This window comes from Octopus bimaculoides, chromosome 26 (assembly GCF_046866305.1).
Source record: "Octopus bimaculoides isolate indiv1 chromosome 26, ASM4686630v1, whole genome shotgun sequence".
Classification (NCBI taxonomy): domain Eukaryota; kingdom Metazoa; phylum Mollusca; class Cephalopoda; order Octopoda; family Octopodidae; genus Octopus; species Octopus bimaculoides.
In genome coordinates this window covers 4130639-4151545 of record NC_142953.1, presented here as the reverse complement: position 1 = coordinate 4151545, position 20907 = coordinate 4130639, and the positions used below count along the sequence as shown (strand labels likewise).

Here is a 20907-nt window from a genome sequence, read left to right as displayed (position 1 = left end):
AGTCAGATACCCGTAACAAGTAAACCACGCGCCTTCACGATATGTGTGTGTGTGTGTGTGTGGATGTATAGATGTATGTATATATGTATGTATACGTAAATCTCGAACAATGAGTGTCCAACACTGCATCGGTGGATAAAGATTCATTATTTGTGTATTAAAGCTACCATTGGTTTCATGCTTACAAAAATCTTAACAATTTTTCCAGCCGATCACATGGAGAAATTGGTGTTCGTCTCCGTTTTGGATTAAAACACGGGAATCCACTATAAAGTCTCGCGAGAATCTTTGGTAAATAAAACCAAGACAAGGGGGACGACTCTTGGGTAACAACTTTCGTGTGATTGTCTCCCTTGGTTTTAACTTTTGCGGGGGGAAAATGTGTTGAATGACAAGTTTGTTTATATTATATCCTGGGTTTGTGTAATATTCGTATGTTTGTGTATTGAATGAGTTCTTCATGAGGATGTGTATTTTCTATGTGTGGAATTCATCTAATATAACGATCCAATGTTCACGTTCAGAGAACAATACTTATCATGTTAGGGTCGGTGGATATAACATAAGAAAAAACAGAATGAACAAAAGTAAAACAAAAAAAGACAGAATGTTTGACGAAATGAAACGGTCAGGAAGTAAGAAAGGAAGAATGAGGTCAAATATACGGGAGTGAGAGTCGTATAAGGTTGATATGAATGAAGAAAAGTAGAGGGGGAAGAAAGAGTGGTGAGGTAGGACGGGAAGGAATGGTTGTCAAATATTCATCTGGGATGGGTAAACACAGAGAGTAGATGACCCGCGTTGGTATGTTAGCTGTTAGTTTACGTCACAGTTTACTTAACTTCTGCACATACATGCGCGCGCACTTTTCACATCCATAGTATCAACAATAAGTATACACGTGCGCGGATGCACGTACTCACAAGCACATGTTTACATACCATCACCGGGCGGGAGTGTACAGCGTGTAGACACCTGTTTGAATGTAAGTATATATGCACAAATAGGCTTCAGTGCACGCATCAATAGGCATCAGACTCGACCTGCATACGCACGCGCGTCTACATATATAACTACGTATGTACCCACACATACACAAAATATAGGTGAGTGCATATATACGCGTATATATACATATAGGTCGACTTTACCTTTCATCCTTTCGGGGGTCCGTCTAATCGACTGGCACCCTCTTCAAAAATTTCGGGCCTTGTGCCTAGAGTAGAAAAGAATTTCTGTGTGTGTGTGTGTTTGTACCCCCATCATCGCTTGACAACCGATGTTGCTGTGGTTACGTCCCCGTAACTTAGCCGTTTAGCAAAACACACCGCTTACGAAGAATAAATCGTGGGGTCGATTTCTTCGACTAAAGGCGGTGCTCCAGCATGGCCGCAGTCACATGACTGGAACAAGTAAAACAAAGAACTATACCGTTTTAATCCCGAACAACGCCGGGTACTTCTGCTAGTTTTTTATATATATATATATATGCACACACACATACATACACGAAGATAAGAAAGGCAGATGTTCCCGCCCTAGAAGGTTAATGTGCAAATATGGCAAGTAATGCTGTCCAACATCGGAAAAATCATTATTTTATATGTCAAACTTGCACGTAAATCACCATTAAACTAATGGAAGATTGGAATTTAAAAACCGAAACCTATTCTTTGTTCTAAAAAAATCACAAAAGAAATAAAATAGGTAAAGAATAAAGCAGAAGAGAACAAGTCTCCCCCAGCAAGGTCTATAAAATGTGGCTAATTTATTGCTGAATTCCAATAGATATGCTGGGAACCGTGTATTTTGTCAGTGAAAATGTCGTAGATATGTGTGTCTGAAGTAAATTGCCACTTCAATAGACAAATATCAAACACACGCGCAGATACGCACACGCACACATACATATATATATACAATTTATATATCGTGGCACTCCGTCGGTTACGACGGCGAGGGTTCCAGTTGATACGATCAACGGAACAGCCTGCTCCTGAAATTAACGTGCAAGTTTTCGGAGAGATTCAGCGTGACACAGAGTGTGACAAGGCTGGCCCCTTTGAAATTACAGGTACAACAGAAAGAGGAAGAAAGAGTGAGAGAAAGTTGTGGTGAAAGAGTATTGCAGGCTTCGCCACCACCCACTGCCGGAATTTTGTGGAGTTTTAGCTCAATAAGCACTCACAACGCCCGGTTTGGGAATCGAAACCGCTTTCCTACGACCGCGAGTCCGCTGCCCTAACCACTGGGCCTTTGCCCCTCTACTCAATTTATATATGTGTGTGTGTTTGTGTGTGTGCATGTGTGTGCTTGTGTGTGTGGGGATGTCTATGTGTACAGGGTGGCTCCAAAGTCACAGAGGTGTCTAAAATTCTAATAAACTTGTTTCAATTACATTTCTTATTTATAATTCACAATATGTGATCTTCACTCCGAATGTACATATATGTCACACACACACACGCACACACACACACACACATATATATATATATATATATATACATGTGTGTGTGTGTGTGTGTGTGTGTATGTGTGTAGACAGACAGATAAATAGATAAAATAACAATAACGGAGCGTGGATAATATCGATATTTTCCATCTGATGAAATGTTTTGCAGTTGACTGATTATTGATAACTGAAACGTACGTAAGGAAACATCTGTAGTATCAATAACTTGTGTTATGTCCATTTATGACCCCATTCTGTATTCATACTGCTTTATTCATAATGCACTATGACAACGGGAGTTTAATGTAGGTGGAAAATTGAGCCCTAATTCCTATGGTAACCTGTCGTGCATGTCAATGCATCTTTAAGTATATACATATTATACAGGGTGAGACAGAAAAACGTCCCATATTTTTACATAGGGAATGCTGTGTTGTTAGTGAAGTTAGACGGGTGATAATGGTGTCTTAATGTAACTAATATTTTTACCGTTCTTTTTGTCTTGGTTCAAATGGTACATGATTGTGCGTTTGCTGTTGAAGGTCTTATCAAAAATGGTAAGTTTCAGGTTTTTGCTGCATACAGACAGACAGGCATGTATATATACACGCACGCACACACCACATTTGTATACATACACCCGTAGATATGTGTACTTAATTAACATGTGTGGTGTAGAAACATGTTGTGACGCATTAATAAAGCTTATGAATTTCTGTCTACAAGTTATTATAGTTATTATTATGTTTATCCAAAGCTGAAAGGAGTTCCACTCTATAACCTTACCATCGGATTACACAATGCACCAGGAGTTGAAACCACGATCTCACGATTGTGAGTACACACACACACACACACACACACACATATATATATATATATATATATATATATATATTTATATAAAGGGTATTGTTACAGAAAATAAAAACGCCACACAGTGGACTTCTCAAAATAACCACATTTAGCACCTAATGCGAGGAAAAAACAACCAACAGAAGACGACCAACTTTCTTTTAAATAAAGCACAGTTAAGTTTATTTAAAAGAAAGTTGGTCGTCTTCTGTTGGTTGTTTTTTCCTCGCATTAGGTACTAAATGTGGTTATTTTGAGAAGTCCACTGTGTGGCGTTATTATTTTCTGTAATAATGCCCTTTATATAAATATAAACGAATAATTATATTCTTGGGAATAGAAATTTCCCTTATGAATTTTTTTACACACTGGCTTCTTGATAAAATTCTTGTAAAAGAGTTTTATCCCTTTTTGAATTTATATATATATATATATATATATATATATATATATATATATATACGACGGGTTTCTTCCAGTTTCCGTCTACCAGATCCACTCACAACGCTCTGATCGGCCTGAGGTTATAGTAGAATGCACTTGCCCAAGGTGTCACACAGTGGGACAGATCCCAGAACCATGTGGTTAAGAAGCAAGCTTCTTACCTCACAGCCACTAATTTAGATAAACAAATCGAGTATGTGCATGTGTGTGTGTGTGTGTGTTTGAGTGTGTGTGTGTGTGTGTGTGTGTGTGTGTTTGAGTGTGTGTGTGTGTATGTCTGAGTATGTATGTGTGAGTGTGTATGAGTGTGTGTGTGTGTATGAATGTGTGTGTGAATGTGTGTGTTGTATGAATGTATGTGTGTGTATGTGTGAGCAAGTGTGTGTTGTATGAGTGTGTTTATGTGTGGGGGGAGTGTATGTCTATGTGTGTGTGTGTGTGTGTGCGCGCGTGCGTGTGTGCTCCGTTTGACAAACTCTTTATCAAGACAATCATGACCGAAATGGGAGGATTACAAAAAAACGTGTGAAACGTACTTGGAATAAAGATAAGAAGTTGCGCTGTGAGATAAAGAAGGCTTTAGATATAATGAAAACTCACCGGAATCCCTGCTGTCACTGACACCGGGTGAATCTGAATCTGTTGTTCACATGTCTTCTAATCACTAACGACATACAACTTACTGTTACACCCAAATAACTTAGGTTCAAAATGGAACAGCTTTTTATTAAGTCATTTCTTTTTTTTTTTTACCTTTTACCTTGCTTGTTTCGGTCATTTATCTGGAAATATTGTAGAAAACACACGGCCAAAGATGCCGTGCAGTGGAATTGAACAAAGGCCGACATTGTTGGAAAGCAAGCTTTTGAATCACACAGCCACGCCTCTGCCTTTAAACCACGCCTGCGACTTTAAACCACGCCTGCGACTTTAAACCACGCTTGCATCTTCAAGCCATGCCGGCTCCTGCGACCTAGGCCTGCACGTCTGTGCCTTTAAGCTACGCCTGCGCCTTTAAGACACGCCTGTGTCTTTAAGCCGCACTTGCGCCTGTGCACCTGCATCTATGCCTTTAAGTCGCATCTACACCTTTAAGCCGTCCCTGCGCCTTCAAGGTACACCTGCACCTTCAAACCACATCCGCGCTGTTAAGCCGCACCTACACCTTTAAGACACGCCTGCACCTTTAAGCCACACCTGCGCCTTTAATCCGCGCCTACGTCTTTAAGCTACGCCCCTGCCTTTAAGCCATGCCTGCGGCTTTAGGCCACGCCGGCGGCTGTAGGTCACGCCTTCGGCTTGAGGCCACGCCCACGTCTTTAAGCCAAACCTGCGCCTTTGAGCCAAATCTGCGCCTTTGAGCCTCTCCTGCCCCTTTAAGCCACACCTGCTCCTATATTCTGAGCGTATATTGTATAATGGTTTGTAACTTTGGTACAAGACCAGTATTTTGGGGGAGAGTGGAAGTCTATTCCCGTCGACATCAGTGTGCAACTGGTACTTATTTTATCGACTCTGAACTGATGAAAGGCTGCGTCGACCTCGGCGGAATTTCAGCTCAGGACGAAAAGACGGACGAAATGCTGCTAAGCATTTTGTCCGGCGCTCTGTCGGTTCTGCCAGCTCACTGCCTCGACAGCAACAACGATAATTCTTTCTACTACAGGCACATGGCCTGAAATTTTGTGGGAGGGGTCTAGTCAATTACATCAATCCCCAGTGTTTCACACAAACACCCCCCCACACACACACACATGCAAACATACGCACAAACGCGCGCGCGCAGATGCATACACGCAAACACACACACGCACCTACACAAAAACATATACACAAACGCGCACACACAAAGATGCCCACAAATACACACACACACAAACAAACAAACAGACACACGCACGCACAAACACACACACACACGCACGCACAAACACACACATAAACTCGCGCGCGCACATACAAGCACACACACACACACACACAAACACTCACAAACATATACACATACACAGTGCACACACACACACACACACACACACACACAAACATACGCACGCACGCATACACCCAAGCATACACATATAAAACGTGGTCAATTACATTAAAACAATTCACATATTATATAGCAAAGAGGCTTAAACTCATTACGAAGATGAAATAGCTAAGGTCAGAAAATAACAAAGTTCACAGGAACGAAAATCTTAACGGCGCTCGGCACTAAAAATGACAACATTGAATTGAAGGCTCCGGGCCGCAATGCTTACAGATGTCGACGTAAAGGCGGGACGAATATACTTAAGATAATAAAAGTGAGTTTAATGCTTGAAGCATTTCAAATATAAAGAAGAATCTAAAGTAAGATCAAATAAACGGTAAAAATAAAATAAAATAAAATTAAATTAAATTAAAATGATATTACTCAATGAATAATATCATTTGTTCATCAGTAAACAAGGGGGAATAACTTCAGGTGTTTTACTCCCGCCACGTTTAGTTTTGTTAGGGAAATAAATACATTATGTTTGATTGTCACTCCATGGTTATATTATGTTTGGAAAGAGGTAAAATTTATTCAAATTTCAAAAACGATAAGCAAAACTTGTAGAGGAGGGATAGACCTACAAAATGAAAAAATAAAAATATGAATCACAACGATATTTTTCGTGTTAATTCAAATAACATAGGGAATCATTAAAATATACTGGAAAACAAAAACCTAGCGAATTTATCTAACCACACAGTAATAGAGATAATAATATTACCCTATTTCAATATGTTAGTTATGTTTGGTCTTTTCTTCTTTATATGTTTCGAATTTCTTATCAGGAAAAACAGAACCAGTTTCTAATCTAGAAACAAGAATCTTTCATTGGAATTTAGACATCAGCAGAATAGTCTTGTATATGTATATATTGATATATATATATATATATTAATATTTAAGTATATAATTATAAAAATATAATTATAATTAAGGGCTCTGGAATGCTAGGGCCTACGCTAGAAGTAGATATCAAATACCTACAATCCACTTTATTTATAAATATAGAACAAATTTAGAGTCGATTGTAGGTATTTGACATCTCTTTCTAGCGTAGGGGCTGGCATTCCGGAGACCTTGATTATAATTATATACTTAAAAATTAATTTTACCGATACAGTCATTTTTATACGCTAGGCCACTGATATAACCACATTTATGATTATACCCTTAACTTCTAAGTATATATATATTATTATATATATACACGCACACACACATATACATACATACACACACACACACACGCATATATATATATATATATATATATATATATATATATATATATATGAATTTGAATGAGTGTTTACCTAGAGATTTATTTAAATTCTTCCCCAGTGTCTAAAAATAGACAACAAGGTTACTTTGTTTGAGTTAAGATACTTCTGTGTATTTGCGAACATGTAACTGCGAGTTTATGTGCACATATAGGCGGTGGGAGGGTGTAAGTTTGCATATATATATATATATATATATATATATATATGAGGTATATGTCCACATGCATGAGTGATGCTTGCACTGGTATACGTATACGTGACTTTTTAGAGCTTAAACATTAATGAACATGTATGTATAGATATAAATATGCATATATGTATGTGTGTATGCATTTGTGTATACGCATATGTGTATATATACGTGTATGTATGCATTCATGTATATATAAGTTTGTACATACTTGAATGCATGTACGTACGAATGTATGTATATATGTATGTCATTGTTCAGTTTTATTTCAAGATTTCTTGCCAATAGAGAAAGAACTGGTTTCTAACCTAGATCCAAGGCTCCGTATACACATATATCTGTATTGACGTATATATATATATGTGTGTGTGTGTGTGTGTGTGTGTGTGTGTGTGTGTGTGTGATCGTGTGTTTGTGTCTATCTGTTTTTTTTTTTCAAATCTTTCACCATTATTGAAAGAACCGGTTTCTAACCCAGAAACAAGCCTCTTTCATTAACTAAATTGTCACACATACATTTACATATTTATATATTATGAATACATGTATGGATGGATGGATGGACTTATTTATTTTTATATGTATGTCTGTATGTATGTATATATGTATGCATGTAGTTGTGTTTGTCTCCCCCACCACCGCTTCACAACCACTACTGGGTTGTTTACGTCCCCGTAACCAAGTGGTTCGGCAAAAGATACCGATAGATTAAGTATCAGGCTTTTTTAAAAAATAAGTACTGGGGGTCGATTCCTTCGACTAATCTGATTCCTGCGATGTCCCCGGCATGGCCGCAGTCCAATGACCGATGCAAGTATCAGGTAACAGATATCAATCTTTATACAAGGGTTTCCTGAAGTATGGAATGTCCTGCAACGGTTCCCCTCAACAGCAACACGGTTGGGAAATTGATGTAGAAGCTAGGGAAAAGAAACTCTTAGACCAGTATAAAACGACACGAAAAGCAAAACGAAAAGAAAAGCATGAATAATGTAGACATAATTTAGTTGATAACAAACAGCAAAAAAAAAAAAGATCTTGTACGTGTTTGCCGCACAAGTCGGTCAGTAACAAGACATATTCAGAGAAAGTGAGAACAGAAGACTTACCTACAAAAACGCGTGTAAGTGGTATGTTTGCCTTATCTATTTGACAGAATGTACAACATTTGGCAGTTTAATCTCTGCAAGAGTGTTTGTCACGTGATAATATGATAGTTTCAGTGATAATACAACGGGTGGCTTCTACAAATATTTATCATCCACTTAAAGATGTACATACATACATGCATATGTATATGTGTGTGTATATATATATATATATATATATATATATATATCTACACTTATATTTATATACTTACATTTATATACATATGCATATAAATATGTGGAGGCACATGGTCTAGTGGTTAGCGCAAAGGACTCTTGGTCGAGGGATCACGGGTTCGAATCACAGACTGGGCGATGTGTGTGCTTATGTATTGTTTCGTTATGCACGTGATCCCCCGGTCCGTGAGATGAAATTGGTCTATGGCGCAAAAGAGGTCGGGAACCGCTGCTCCTACGAAATTTCAAAGCACAAACAGCATACATGGCATTTCCAACAGCAAAAGTAAAATCATACACATATAGAAGATAATATGTAGACGTTAACTAATTGAATAATTACAATAAATGTTCCAAAATGGCCTCATTTCCTGTTTATTAAAGCTATCCTCATGCATTTTAATTGGTTTCCCAGTTTGTTTTACTCTTCCAAAAACTATTTGCTGAATTATTCATTACTTTAAATTATGGTGGTGGTGAACAAAATTGTTAACATACCGAACAAAATGCTTAGCAGTATTTCTTCCGCCCATTACTTCTTAGTTCAAATTCCACCGAACTAGAATTTGAATGTTTATCCTTTTCGGAGTCGATAAAAGAAGTAACAATTTGGGCCCAGGGATCGGTGTACTCGACTTGCCCTCTCCCCGAGATATTTTAGGCCTTGTCCCTTTTGTAAGGCGGAATCTTGGCTATCTTTCGATGAAGGTAGATAGATTATGAAAGATTTGTTCGGTAATTTTCGTACAAAATTTTTATTTCTTTCATTTTTTTCAGCTAAATCGCTTATGCTCATATATCTTTTGTGTACGTATTATGGATTTATGTGTGCGCGTGTATTCATATTTGTGTATGCATCTGTACACAAATACACATACATATTCAATAGTTACATACATACATACATACATACATACATGCATGCATAAACATAAACGATTCAGCAGGAAAAAAAAAAGCGGTCTGAAGAAATAAAAAAAAAGTTACGGAAATTGCCGAACAAATGCTTTCATTATCCGTCTACCTTTATCGAAAGATAAGCAAAATTATTTATTAATTCAATTCAGGAGGCGATATGACAGAATCATTGGCATACTGAACACATTACTTAGCGGCAATTTTTCCTCCTCGTTACATACTAAGTTCAAATTCCATTGCGGTCGACTCTGCCTTTCATCCCTCCAGGGTCTATAGTATTAGTCAAGCACTGGAGCCGATGTGATCAAATGCCCCGCCCCTAAAATTACTGATCTTGAGCCATCATTGTAAAGAATTATTTATGGCTTTAAGTATCAGGTTTCTACGCCAGATTGTATTAATTATTGCACTCTAAAACAGGTCAGTGTAACGCATATAAATAGATTTTAAGTTCTTAATGCTGATTTGACCCATTTCAGCTTTGTAATTCAAGGGAATCAACTGTGAGCTTGCGTGTCCAAGATCAAGGACATATACAGTTTACGAAAATGAAGATATTCACAGGATCCCACGTTTCCCCACCTCATAACTTTCTGGAAAATAGGTATTTTTTAATGAAATTTTATACAAATACCTTTCAAACTGTGTTGATTACGATTACAAAGAGACTTGTATGCAAAATTTTTGGAATGGGCGGGTGGAGGAGGCGGAGTTTCTGGAAAACGGAGATTCGGATCAGACGGCCTACATTAGTTGGAATTTCTCCGTTTTGACGGGGATTTTTTTTTTCCAATGTTTTTCCACCAAAGTCTTCAGAATGATGGGAGACATATTTTCACGAAAAAAAAAAAAAAAGGAAAAAATTTTGAAATTTTTTTTTTTTTTCACTCCCGCCACCCCGTCACTATCCCATGCCGAAATGATTTTGGCCATTTTTTTTTTTTTTTTTCCACACTACACACTTTTAAAACCCGTGAGAGAAACATTTTCTCTGTCCATAGAGAAATACTTCACCCTCGAAGTATGGTCGTGACAACGTTTGGAGAATTCAGTTTGTATGATGTATGTGTTTGCGTTGATTTATGGTATAAATGCATACTTATAGTGAAAAAGTATGTATGTATGTGTGTGTTTGTGTGTATATATGTGTATGCATGTATATATGTTTGTCTGTGTGTATGTACAGATATAAATGTACCGATTCTGAGTTGTATGCATTTATACAATTTATATATCGGCTCGTTATTGCTATTTTCACTGAAATCATGAGTTTTTAAAACAAGTGGACAACTACTGTAGGCGTGGTGGGGAGAAGTGGCTGATAACAACAGGTGGCGGGGTAGTAAGGAGACTGCAGATAAAGATGGTGCAGAAAAAAACGCGAAGTGTAAAAATTTATCTTGCGCACAAAAGCGAGTCATTAAATTATAGTAGGATTTCAAGGGAGATAACTTTGTTGCAACTTTTTATAATAGCATGCCGTAGCTATTTCCCTTGTAAAGCGCCTCCGCATTCGGATCAACGCTTAGGCTATCAAAAATAACCGGCGTATCTGTGAAGTAAGAAGTTTTCTTCCCAACCACACGCTAAATTCTTGTAAGCAGAGTTGGTAGACGAAAACTTAAAGAAAGGCGATCTATCGATATATATTTATATTATTATTATTATCAAGGCGGTGAGCTGGCAGAATCGTTAGCGTGCTGGACAAAATGCTTAGCGGCGTTTCGTCCGTCTTTACGTTCTGAGTTCAAATTCCTCCGAGGTCGACTTTGCCTTCCATCCTTTCAGGGTCGATAAAATAAGCACCAGTTAAACACTGGAGTCGATGTAATCGACTAGTCCCCTCCCCACAAATTTCAGGCTTTGTACCTATGGTCGACTTTGCCTTTCATCCTTTCAGGGTCGATAAAATAAGTACCAGTTAAACACTGGAGTCGATGTAATCGACTAGTCCCCTCCCCACAAATTTCAGGCTTTGTACCTATGGTCGACTTTGCCTTCCATCCTTTCAGGGTCGATAAAATAAGCACCAGTTGAGTTCTGGGGGTCGTTGTAGTCAACTGTCCCCTGCCCCAAAATTCCAGGCCGGTGGTAATAATTATGAAACACACATACTCAATGTCCCTCCTTTGCTTGTTTGCTGGTAGGCTGCGATTTGATGCAGCGGAGATGACTGTCTCAAAATCCAGAGTGTTAAAGTTATGGACAGATGAGACAACTCACTCCAAGTCCCATCCAGGAGAGATGGACATCGATGTTTTGCCATTTCTGTGGCTTATCAGCATCACGCACCTGAACCAAATTGGAGGTGAATTGAATAGCCCATCCATGGCTATATGCAAGAGAGTGTAAAAATCATTTGTTGGCCTGCCTCGACAATGAATATGTAGGAATAAATTCAAATATGAATTACAAGCAATGCTACTGTTGTAAATATTATCAAACACATGTTCAATAAAAAATACTGAGGTTGATTAACTCAACTAAAATTCTTCAAGGTGGTGCTCCAGCATGGCCACAGTCTAGTGACTGAAACGTGTAGAAGATAAATGACAATGGTAGTGTTTGAGCAAGGTGCTTGAAATTATAGTTAAAACAACACAACAAATAAAGGTTTTAAAGTTTATTTTTAATTCAATGTGAATCTCTGTTTGATACTCCACTACATGAATTAAAATAAAATATCTTAAGAAGTTGATGAGTGTGACTTTGGCCCTGGCAGCATTATAATTTCCTGGTTCCAAATGAGTCAGGTACAACAACAAAAGTTGTAATTGACTGCTACACTTTTTTCAAATGCCTAAATGAAAGATGGAACATCTTGAATGAACTTTTCAGAAAAAAATATATATGTTGGTACATAAAATACACCGTTTTGAGCGTGGTCGTTGCCAGTACCACCTGACTGGCCTTCGTGCGGGTGACACGTAAAAGCACCCACTACACTCTCGGAGTGGTTGGCGTTAGGAAGGGCATCCAGCTGTAGAAACTCTGCCAAATCAGATTGGAGCCTGGTGTTGCCATCCGGTTTCACCAGTCCTCAGTCAAATCGTCCAGCCCATGCTAGCATGGAAAGCGGACGTTTAAACGATGATGATGATGATGATGATGATGGTCCCTCATGCAGTTGGAACTTGATGATGTGTTCTGGATGGAACCAAACAGTATGTCAAAGCTCTCTGCTGAATAACTCTCCTGTCTCCATATCAAGATCTGAACTGAATCATGCATTGCACCTCACAGAAGAATAGCGGAAAAGATTCTTCTTTTTAAAGCTGAAGGTGGGCTCCAGTGAACAAACATAATTTGCCTGCACTAGGCTGGTCTATCACCTGATGGGATTGGATAGCCCGCATAAAGCCCAGAAAAACCCAACCATCAAGTGACCAGGTCATGTGACCACTTGTAGAAAACACACGTATGAGCTGGTGTTGGGGGTATTTAAAGCAAAACAGCCGAATGATAAATAAACTTCTGCTGCAATATAATCGTAAGCAATATTAACATCAAATTAGCTTTTTAATTGAATATAGATATTTAATTGCTTGAAAACACTCAGCTTCTTCCAGAGCATCTCTCAGGGGACAACATGATTTACAACCCTTAAACCACTTCTTTAACATTCGGTAACTCTGTTCTTCGGGATCACTAGGAAAGTTATTCTCAATTGTTGCCAGTACATCCTTTTCAATTCTTAAGAAAATACCTGTAAAAGATGCATGAAAAAGAAACTGTTACAACAACAACAATAACAACATTAATGCACCAAGACAGCAGTCCCCAACATTTTTTGCACAACGGACTGATTTCAGGCAAGAGTTTTCCTACAAGCCCTGGGATCACATGCATTACAAAACAAAAAGTACGCCCGTGACATGTGTAAGGATTTTCGAGCGAGATCGTTGCCAGTGCTCCTGGACTGGCTCTTGTGCGGGTGGCACATAAAATGCACCATTTTGAGCGTGGCCATTGCCAGTACCGCCTAACTGGCCTTCGTGCAGGTGACACGTAAAAGCACCCACTACACTCTCTGAGTGGTTGGCGTTAGGAAGGGCATCCAGCTGTAGAAACTCTGCCAAATCAGATTGGAGCCTTGTGTTGCCATCTGGTTTCACCAGTCCTCAGTCAAATCGTCCAACCCATGCTAGCATGGAAAGCGGACGTTAAACGATGATGATGATGATGATATATAATGATGATGATGATGATGATGCATATATAATACATATGTAATACATATATAATACACGTACACATATATAACTTATTTAATGCATATATATCCCATATATGAGGGTCGACTGAAATGTTCAGAGGTTGATCAAGATACACTCCTGATATATGACCAAATGAGGTTTTTATTTTTCAACATTAGTCCCTCTTGCTGTTCATACACTTCTTCCATCGGCTTTGCAGTACTTGGATGCTGTTGGTGAAGAAGCTTTCACTGTGTTGCACAAAAAAGTCATCAACAGCATACATGAAGTCGTGTCATCAACAGCAGACATGAAGTCGTGTCATCAACAGCTGACATGAAGTCGTGTCATCAACAGCTGACATGAAGTCGTTATCACTGTGATATCGGTTCCCAGCCAAGTGGTTTTTTTTTCAAGTTGGGGAACAGATGATAGTCAGACGGAGCTAAATCAGGAGAATAGTAAGGCTGATCAACCATTTCAAGCCACAGCCATATACAGCAGCCATTGAAACCAAGTACTCATGTGCTGTAGCATGGTCCAGATGAAACAAGACTCCTTTTGTCAGTTTTGCTGGCAATTTGGTCTTGGTAGCCTTTCATAACTGTCTTAGCAAGTTGATATAGTACTCTCCATTGATGGTATGGCCCCTTTGATAGTCAATAAACACAATGCCTTTTACATCCCAAAAACTGAGAGCATTACCTACTCTGCAGATGAGTCAACCTTGGCTTTCTTTGAAGCAAATGACGAGGGGTGTTTCCACTTCATGGATTATCTCTTTGTCTCTGGCTCAAAATAATGAACCCAACACCCATTCTGGGTTAGGAAACGTGCAAGGAAACCAGCTGGATCTGCCTCAAACAATGTCAGTTTTTCCCATGATGTGATCAGCCTGGTGCACTTTTGATCAGGTGTCAGATGTGGCACCCATCAAATAGAAACCTTCATCAGGCCAAGTTCATTGTGCAGAATACTCTAAACTCTCTCACAGGATATGCTCATATCATCGGCTATTTGCTTTAGAGTGAATTGCCTGTTACCCATCACCATGTGATGAACGCAATCAATGCTTTCCAAAAGCTTGGTTAAATGTAAAATTCACAGAAATAAGCAATGTGCTGTAATTTTCTACTTACCAACTTGCTGCCATTTAGTTGGTAACACTTTTGCTATCTTTAGCAAGTCCTTTTCCTCCAGTTTTTGATAATCTGCAAAAATATTTCGAAGTCTTTCACATTGTATTGATTTCAGATTTTGGCACAAGGCCAGCAATTTTGGAGGAGGGTGTAAATCAATTACATCAACACCAGTGTTGTAAAAAACTGGCACTCTGTTTGATGAGGATTCCAGTTGGTTCGATTGCCAGAACAGCATGCTAGTGGCTGAGCATTCCACAGGCAAGGCGTAGCCTTCATGTTGCTCTCTAGGAGTTTCAGCACAACACAGAATATAACAAGACTGGCCAGTTGAATTACAGCTACAACTCATTTTTGCCAGCTGCGTGTACTGGAGCAACGAGAAACAAAGCGTTATATTCAAGAAAACAATAAAACGATAAACGTCGCCCTTTTAAAGCCTAGCTAGGCTCATGGGCCCAGTTTCTATGGCGTATGTGTTCCCCCCAGCTGGACGGGATGCCAGTCCATCGCAGCGTTACTCAAGAAACAGGAAGAAAGAGTGAGAGAAAGTTGGGGCGAAAGAGTACAACAGGGGTCGCCACCACCCTCTGCCGGAGCCTCGTGGGTCTCAGGTGTTTTCGCTCAATAAACACTCACAATGCTCGGTCTGGGAATCGAAACCACAATCCTCTGACCACGAGTCCGCTGCCCTAACCACTGGGCTATTGCACCTCCGCCAAGAAAGCAATGTACCACTGGAAATTTTGCCAGATTATGGCAAAACCGGAATTAAAGCAAAACATAAACCACGTTATTTCATACTGTAGCTGTGTGGTTAAGAACCTTGTATCCCAACCATGTGGTCTTGGGTTCCATCTCACTACACTGCATTTTAGGCAAGTGAATTCCACTATTGCCCTAGGCTGACACCAAAACCTTCTGTGTAGATCTGGTAGATGGAAACTGAAAGAAGCGTATCAAGCATGTGTGTGTGTGTGTGTGTGTGTGTATGTGTATGTCTTTATTTTTCTATTTGGCCCTCACCATCACTTGACAACTGGTCTTGGTTTGTTTGCATCCCTGTAACTTAGCAGTTCAGTTGAAAGAAGACCAACAGAATAAGTATTAATCTTAGAAAGCAAGCATTGCGGTCAATTTGTTCAACCAAACTCTTCAAAGTGGTACCCAAGTATGGCCGCAGTCCAATGAAAGAAACAAGTAAAAATCGAAACCAATGCAGAAGATGTACGATTCAGTCGATGACCCACACAGACTGATCATAAAATATTTCCTTACCGAATACATTTTTGGTTGTTACTGGTTGTCGACACTGGGGACATTTTTTCAGTCTAATTTTAGAGCATTCCTTACATGTTCTTTTGTGTCCACATGGAAGGAATTTCACAGTGACCTGCTTATCTCCACACAGCACACATTTATCCCTGTAATAGTGTAACATAGAATAAAATATAAGAAGAATAGAACTTACATATAAGTAATTTAAGTAAAATTATATGATTTCTTATTTTTCAGTGTGTGTGCTTAAGAAAATCATGGCTTATTTTAGAATGCTTTGAATTTATAGGGTATTATTAATTCAGTTTACTTTAGTGCCATATATCTGTCTCCCAAGTGAATTAATTTTACATTATTTACATTTTGAATAGAAATATACAGTTTGTATGCCTTATTTGAGTAATACATCCCCAATATAACAACCACCTTACGTCACTGGTGAGCACTTACTCAGGTGAGAAAAATCCATTTATTTTCTTCTTAAAATCTGGATCTTTTATGATGTCAAGTGGTGTCACATTGCTGTAGTTTTCATAAACTTTTTTTCTTCGATCTGTTAGAAAGCATTCCACTACTTTTCCAGGAACTTTGTCTTCCTTGCTCAAGCCAAGTTCAGAGCAGAACTATAATAAAAAATGAAATATAAAACAATGGGTATTAATTAGGCCACAATATACAATTAACCTTTTAGCATTTAAATGGGTAACACCTGGCCTAAATATTCTACCTGTTTTACATTCAAAGAAACTAGATCCAGCTTCTCACACCTAACCTACAATGTCATTCTAAGAATACAAAAACAATCACATCATTAAAATCTCAAAGCTACAAGTTAATGAATGATTAATTTGAAACAACATGAATAAATAAGCATTATTTGATTGAATAATCTGAATGCTAAAAGGTCAAACTAACCTTATCCAGCCCAGATATTCCTGTTTTATGTTCACCCTGGCCAGATCTGACCTCATGATTGTGAGCCTGATGCCCTAACTGCTAAGGCATGTGCCTTCACTGTGGACAATACTTTGTTTATAATAATATTGAAGGACAGTGAATAAGATCAATAAATCTATAAAATCACATAAATCTAGAGAGTGTATGTGTTAACTAACCTGGGAGAGCATCAAAGCCACCACATCATAGTGTTGCCTGAAAGTTATACAGAAAGATAACATTAAAACTAAAAGTTACGTTTTTACAAATATTCAGATAATTAATTGTTAAATTAGTAATTGATGAAAGCAAACATAAACCCAGAGAGTGCAAACCTCTGCCAAGGCAACACCTACACCGTCTCAACAATTCGCCAGAGATGACTTTTAAAATAAGAATATCTGAAATAAACTTGACTCCTCTCATAAATGAGAATATTAAATATGAACCTGACCACTCTCAAAAATTTTTTAAATCAGAAAAATAATCCAGAATCCTTGTCCAGTACTGGATTGATCCCAAAATCTCATTAGTTTGTGCCAGTCACAAGGCCAAACATCTCAGAAAGTTTCATCCGAATTCATCTGGCGGTTCTTGAGATATCTTGTCCACAGACAAACAAATAAACACGATTGAAAACAATACCTTTGCTTTCACTTGACTGGTACTTAATTTATCAACCCTGAAAGGATGAATGGCAAAATCGACCTTGGCAGAATTTGAACTTAGAAAATACAGATGAAATGTTGCTAAACTTTTAGTCCTGAATGTTAATTACTCTCCCAGCTTGCTGTCTTAATGATGATGATGTTGATGATAGTAATATTCCTTTCTACTATAGGCACAAGGCCTGGATTTTGAGGGGAGGGGAACAATCAATCACATCGACCCCAGTTTGCAACTGGTACTTATTTAATTGACCCCAAACATATGAAAGGCAAAGTTGACCCTGGCAGAATATGGACTTTGAATGTAAAAATGGATGAAATGCCGTTAAGCGTTTTGCCCGGTGTGCTAATCATTCTGCCGGCTAGCCACCTTAATCATCATCATCGTTGTTGTTTAACGTCCACTTTCCATGCTGGCATGGGTTGCACTGTTTGACTGAGGACTGGCGAGCCAGAAGGCTGCACCAGGCTCCAATCTGATCTGGCAAAGTTTCTACAGCTGAATGCCCTATCTAGTGCAGCTTTGATGTCGCATTTTTAATTCATCAGCAACATGGAAAATATTTCTGCAGCGAAGTAAAATTCTGTTAATTGTTCATGAGTGTTGTACATTCATTATACACAGCCAGAACCCAACTCAATTACCAGTGTCTCATATCCTTCATCCTATATCCATCTTGACAACAGAAACAAAGGCAGTATATTTGAACAGAAATATGGTAACAAAAGGATTAATGACTCTACAAAAACAAACATTATTGAAAATATGCAATTAAAGATAAAAGAAACAGATGTGAATATTCCAGATTATTGTTGACTTACCCTAAAACTGCCAGATGTAGAGGTGTGCTACCATCATTATTCATCACATTGACATCAGAAGTAAACTTTATCAACATCGCCACTGTAGCAATGCGACCACCCCTACAGGCCAGGTGTAAAGGAGTGTTACCTTTACTCGTCAGCACATTGATATCAGGTTTAAACTCCATTAACCACTTTGCTATGAGATTATCTCCATGGTGACAGACCAGATGTAAAGGTGTATTGCCTTGCTTGTCTGCTACATTGATATTAGGTCTAGATTGTAGAAACACCTGTACAGTATCACTGTGTCCACAATGACAGACCACATGTAGAGGTGTGTGACCATACTTATTCATTAGATTAACATTAGGTTCTGAAAGTATTAACTCTCTAACTGTGTCACTATATCCACCTCGACAAGCCACATGTAGGGCTGTATCACCATATTTATTCATCGCATTGACATCAGCTTTAAACTGCATTAATACTTTCAGTATGTCACTGTGCCCACCACAGCAAGTCACATGTAGGGGTGTATTACCATTTTCATCCACCATATTGACATCAGGCTTAGAGGAGGTTGTCAACCACTTTACTGTGTCGGTGTTTCCACTACCACAGGCCATGTGCAGAGGTGTGTAGCCAAACATATTCTGCGCATTGACATCAGGGATAGACTTCATCAACAGTTCAACCAAATCACTGCATCCACCACCACAGGCCAAATGTAGAGGTGTGTTACCATTATTGTTCTTTGCCCTAACAGCAGGCTTAGATGCTAACAACATTTTTACCATGTTGTGATGTCCTCCTAAACAGGCCAAGTGCAGAGGTGTGTTACCATCATTGTTCTTCGCCTTAACATCAGGTTTAGATGCTAACAGCATCTCTACCATATCATGATGTCCTCTTAAACAGGCCACATGCAGAGGTGTGTTACCCTCTTTGTTCACCACATTCACATCAGGTTTAAATTGCAGGAACATTTTTACTGCACTATTGTGCTTGTCACGGCAGGCCGCATGTAGAGGTGTGTCACCATAAATATTTGCTACATTGACATCATGTTTGGACTTCAACAACAACTCCATTATGTCAATTTTTTCGCCATCAGAGGCTACATGAAGTGGTGTGTTACCATACTTATCCCCCACATTAATGTCAGGTGCTGACCTCAACAACATCTCCACCATTTCGATTTGTCCACCACCACAAGCCACATGTAGAGGTGTTCCTCTATACATTTTATCCACCAAATTGAGATCAGCTCCACCTTGCAGCAACAGTTCTACCATGTCAACATTTCCAACACTAACAGCCACATGTAAAGCTGTTCTACCTCCAGGGTCTTCTTTATTGATCTGAAAAAGATACATTGAAATGGTGTGTACAACAGGGGAGGAAAAGTGTGAGTAGACGGGAAATGGGAGTGAGAGTCTCTAAAGGAAGCAGGTGCAGACAGAGAAGAGCAGGTGAGAGAATTAGATTAACAGGAGGAAACAAGTGGTAGGAGAGAGAGAGAGAGAGAGAGAAGGAATGTAAGGGGGAGAGTGAGATAGATCTTCCCAGGGGCACAGTGAGAAGCGGCCGTGGTTTAAACTGAAGGCAGCTCCTGGCCATAATCTAGTTGATAATTTCTGATTTTTAAAATACTGTTATTGTTGGATGGGGATCTATCCTTTAATGCAAACTGTCAAATTTAGCCCAAACACCCTGTGTGCGTGTGCGTGTGTGTGTGTGTGAAGGTGCGTGACCTAATGGTTAAACTGTTGCACTCACAATCACTAGATTGTGGGTTTGATTCCCTGATTGGGTGGCATATAGTGTTCTTGAGAAAAACACTTCATTTCACACTGCTCCAATCCTGATCACCTAGCCAGCAGGGTGGCATCATTTGAAGGCTAAAACAATGCAAAATGCATTGTGACTAGTGATGTGTAACAACATCTAATAGCCTGGTTGGTCATGTGATATATATATCATCATCAGCATCATTTAACGTCTGTTGTCCATGCTGGCATGGGTTGGATGGTTTGACCAGGGCTGGCAAGGCTGGAAGGCTGCACCAGACCCCAGTCTGATTTGGCATGGTTTCTACACCTGGATGCCCTTCCTAATGCCAACCAGCCCAAGAATATAATGGGTGCTCTTACGAACCACCAGCACGGATAACATATGCATGGCACCGGTATCTGCCACGACTGCAGTTTTACTTGGCTTGATGGGTCTTCTTCTCAAGCATGGCATAATGCCTCCGTGAGGCCCAGTGCTCGAAGCCCAGCATAATGTTACACACACACACACACACACATATGATGATGATGATGATGATGATGCTGTCACTGATGAGGATTTGATGGGAGGATATA

The 20907-nt window shown here is 39.1% G+C and overlaps 2 protein-coding genes across 2 annotated transcripts in view; both read right to left on the bottom strand.

Moving 5' to 3' along the window:
* Positions 1–8469, bottom strand: part of LOC106881580 (solute carrier family 2, facilitated glucose transporter member 1) — an 88090-nt gene extending 79621 nt beyond the window's left edge. The window contains exon 1 of the mRNA XM_089343074.1: positions 8378–8469. The gene's annotated coding sequence lies outside the window, so the exon portion shown is untranslated. The remainder of the gene's footprint in view (positions 1–8377) is intronic.
* Positions 8470–12122: 3653 nt separating this feature from the next.
* Positions 12123–20907, bottom strand: part of LOC106881585 (uncharacterized) — a 13450-nt gene continuing 4665 nt past the window's right edge. The window contains exons 3-8 of the mRNA XM_014932041.3: positions 18554–19899; positions 17243–17279; positions 16578–16750; positions 16128–16273; positions 14850–14921; positions 12123–13220 (exon numbers count right to left, since the gene is read on the bottom strand). Coding sequence (XP_014787527.1) covers positions 13021–13220; positions 14850–14921; positions 16128–16273; positions 16578–16750; positions 17243–17279; positions 18554–19899 — 1974 coding nt within the window. The 3' untranslated portion in view covers positions 12123–13020. The remainder of the gene's footprint in view (positions 13221–14849; positions 14922–16127; positions 16274–16577; positions 16751–17242; positions 17280–18553; positions 19900–20907) is intronic.